This window comes from Sinocyclocheilus rhinocerous, unplaced genomic scaffold (assembly GCF_001515625.1).
Source record: "Sinocyclocheilus rhinocerous isolate Xijiao unplaced genomic scaffold, SAMN03320098_v1.1 scaffold200, whole genome shotgun sequence".
In the NCBI taxonomy this organism is placed as follows: domain Eukaryota; kingdom Metazoa; phylum Chordata; class Actinopteri; order Cypriniformes; family Cyprinidae; genus Sinocyclocheilus; species Sinocyclocheilus rhinocerous.
The window spans coordinates 1,047,125-1,050,077 of NW_015641014.1; the positions used below are offsets into that span (position 1 = coordinate 1,047,125).

The 2,953-nt window shown below is 35.6% G+C and overlaps 1 protein-coding gene and 1 long non-coding RNA gene across 2 annotated transcripts in view; one reads left to right on the forward strand and one right to left on the reverse strand.

Moving 5' to 3' along the window:
• celsr1b (cadherin EGF LAG seven-pass G-type receptor 1b) overlaps nucleotides 1–2,953 on the forward strand; it is a 50,886-nt gene that overhangs the window by 41,040 nt on the left and 6,893 nt on the right. Inside the window, exons 17-22 of the mRNA XM_016569730.1 lie at nucleotides 246–340; nucleotides 490–699; nucleotides 968–1,151; nucleotides 1,243–1,374; nucleotides 1,478–1,688; nucleotides 2,747–2,914. Coding sequence (XP_016425216.1) covers nucleotides 246–340; nucleotides 490–699; nucleotides 968–1,151; nucleotides 1,243–1,374; nucleotides 1,478–1,688; nucleotides 2,747–2,914 — 1,000 coding nt within the window. The remainder of the gene's footprint in view (nucleotides 1–245; nucleotides 341–489; nucleotides 700–967; nucleotides 1,152–1,242; nucleotides 1,375–1,477; nucleotides 1,689–2,746; nucleotides 2,915–2,953) is intronic.
• LOC107753563 (uncharacterized) overlaps nucleotides 1–2,953 on the reverse strand; it is a 21,278-nt gene that overhangs the window by 15,884 nt on the left and 2,441 nt on the right. Inside the window, exon 2 of the long non-coding RNA XR_001641481.1 lies at nucleotides 1,473–1,480. This is a non-coding gene — a long non-coding RNA (uncharacterized LOC107753563). The remainder of the gene's footprint in view (nucleotides 1–1,472; nucleotides 1,481–2,953) is intronic.

The window sequence follows — 2,953 nt, forward strand, 5'->3', positions numbered from 1 at the left end:
ACAGCACTAATATATATATATATATATATATATATACACACACAAATAAACTACATAAAATAAACTACATAAATGTTATTTTCTATTTTCTAAATTTTACTGTAATTAAAAAATTTAAATTACTAACAATAGCAAAGTAGATGTGTCCAATTTTTTGACTGGTAGTGTATGTAGGAATTTTCATCTTTTTATTACATTATTGTTGAATGGTTTATCAATATATATCCTCATTTGTTGTTTGACAGGCACAGCTATCCGTCATTGCAGCGATGATAAAGGTTGGTTTCCACCTGAGCTCTTCAACTGCACTTCCCTCAGCTTTTCAAAGCTAAAGAAAGAGGTTTGTCACTCTTTTGCTGGTTGATTCAAGTTCATTCAACTTCCAAATTATAGTCATAGAAGAAATTGTACACTACACTATTAAATATTCTACTCCGTTTTACACAATCCTAGAAGTGACCAATGTTTCCTCCTTCATGTGTGACTTAGAGTGAGGATCTTCATGCTAATGCTTCTCAAATGGATGGAGAAAGATCAAAAAGCCTTGCGGGCCTGCTGCACTCTGCCACTGACCACACGGATCGCCTTTTTGGGAATGACGTGAGGACTGCCTATCATCTGCTGGCCAGTGTGTTAGAGCATGAGAGTCTGCAGCGGGGCTTTGAGCTCACCGCCACTCATGATGCCGATTTCAACAAGGTATAGACCTCAAAGCCTTCACACACACTTACAGAATCAAACAGGATTTTAGTATCTTCACATTTAAGTTTAATCTGATGGGTCCAAGATGACCTGCCAGCTCTAGCTCTCTTAACCATGATGGTCCAACTAGTGACCATAGTTGACCAGCTTTAACCAGTTAGAAGGCATGTAAATCTATCATTAATTTACATTCATTTTATATTGAAACCACAGTGGATGGTTACAGTCCAGTATGAATAAACATTACTCTTCTTTGTTGTGGTAGAACATCATTAAAGCTGGAAGTGCCATCCTTGACCCTGTCAACAAGGAGCACTGGGAGAAGATACAGCGCTCTGATGGCGGGACGGCGCATCTGCTGCACCACTTTGAGGAGTACGCCAACACTCTGGTACAGAACATGAGAAAGACCTACCTGAGACCCTTCACCATCGTCACTGACAACATGAGTTAGTATTGGGTTCTCCATCCTGTAGCATCTGCTCTGCTCAATTTAGAGTGTTTGATATAAAAATATGTATCATTTTTCTTTACAACCAGTTGTGGCATTAGATTTTCTGGACTCCACTGCAAACCAAGACAAGATTCCTCGATTTCAGGAAGTTAATGAGGTGTACTCAAAAGAGCTGGAGTCATCTGTCCTGTTCCCAAACCTGCCGAAAAAGAGTAAAGGTTGTCCCTTTGAAACTTGTTTCTTTATATTACCAATAATATTCATGGAAATGTGCAATGATAAAATTTTATTCTAACCTTTATTATGTCTTATACACTATAGATGCTTTTACCACGGAGCCTCCAGCCCAGATTGAACCAACTGAGTCTTTCATCAGTGTGGACGGATCAGATACTGTTGATTTAACACCATCCATTAAGAAAAGGCGCCATGCAGAACAACCCGATCCACCTGCTGTTGTGATGGTGATGATCTACAGGTCTCTGGGTGGACTCCTTCCAGAGAGTTATGATCCGGACCGTCGCAGTCTTAGGTAGCACTTCAGCCAACAACAGATTTCCTTATTCATGAGATGCAAAAATAATAAAAAACAATATAAATTAATATGAGTAATATTAAATAATTAGGGATGCACCGATATTAAAATTCCAGTCAATATGACAAGATGATACAGTAATTATTTTCATTCTGGTAAATAGTCGATATTAAAATTCTATACCATTTTGTCTAAATATATTAAATTAAACCACTAAATACTAAAATCAATAAATTTAAATGCTAAAAGTGAAACAATGACATTAGAATGTACAGTATCAAAAATTAATATTTATTTTGAGATTTGCTAAAAATGCTTTAAAGATTTACTTTGAGTGTTAGATGACAGCAAAGGTAATCTAAATGTAAAATTAGAGCAAATGAGCATGAACAATTTAGTATCTAATATCTATGGAAGCCCATTTTCACCACATAAGAAAGAAACATGCTTTGGTAAATCATAATTAGATATAGAATTAGATATAGAAGTCAAAATTATGAGATAAGAAGTCATAAGTATGACATAGTCATAATTATGTGACAGAAAGTCAAAACTGACAAACTGTCACGATTATGAGATAAAAAAAAGTTTAAATTATGACAAATTTATTGAGGAAAATATTGAGGAAAAATTATGAGATACCAAGTCATAATTATGAAATAAAAAGTCAAAATTCTGACATACTAAGTCATAATCATGAGAGAAGTTGAAATTATGAGATAAAAATTCGAAATGATAAATTATGGCATGAAAAGTCAAAATGTCATACTAAAGTCAAAATTATGACAATATTTTATGTTATATTATGACTTTTTGTTATAATGTCAACATTTTATCTCGTAATTATGACTTAGCATCTAATAATATAGATTTTTATGTCATAATTATGATTTACCAAAGCATTTTTCCCCCATTCTTCTTCTGTAAATATCAGCCAATACAGATAAATAAAAAAAGATCTCTAATACTGGCAGATAACCAATATGGTACCGATATGACAATGTCTTTTTTCATTCTGGTGCTTTTTTCATATCTGGTGCTCTACACATTCCCAGACTACCCACTCGTCCTGTCATCAACACTCCTGTAGTGAGCGTGGTGGTCCACAGGGACGGAGAGCCTCTCCCCACCCCACTCCAGAGACCCATCACCCTGAACTTCAGGCTCCTGGAGACCCACGAGAGGACCAAACCTGTGTGCGTCTACTGGAACCACTCCATCCTGTGAGTCCTTAATGAATGAACAGATTATATTTATTTTTC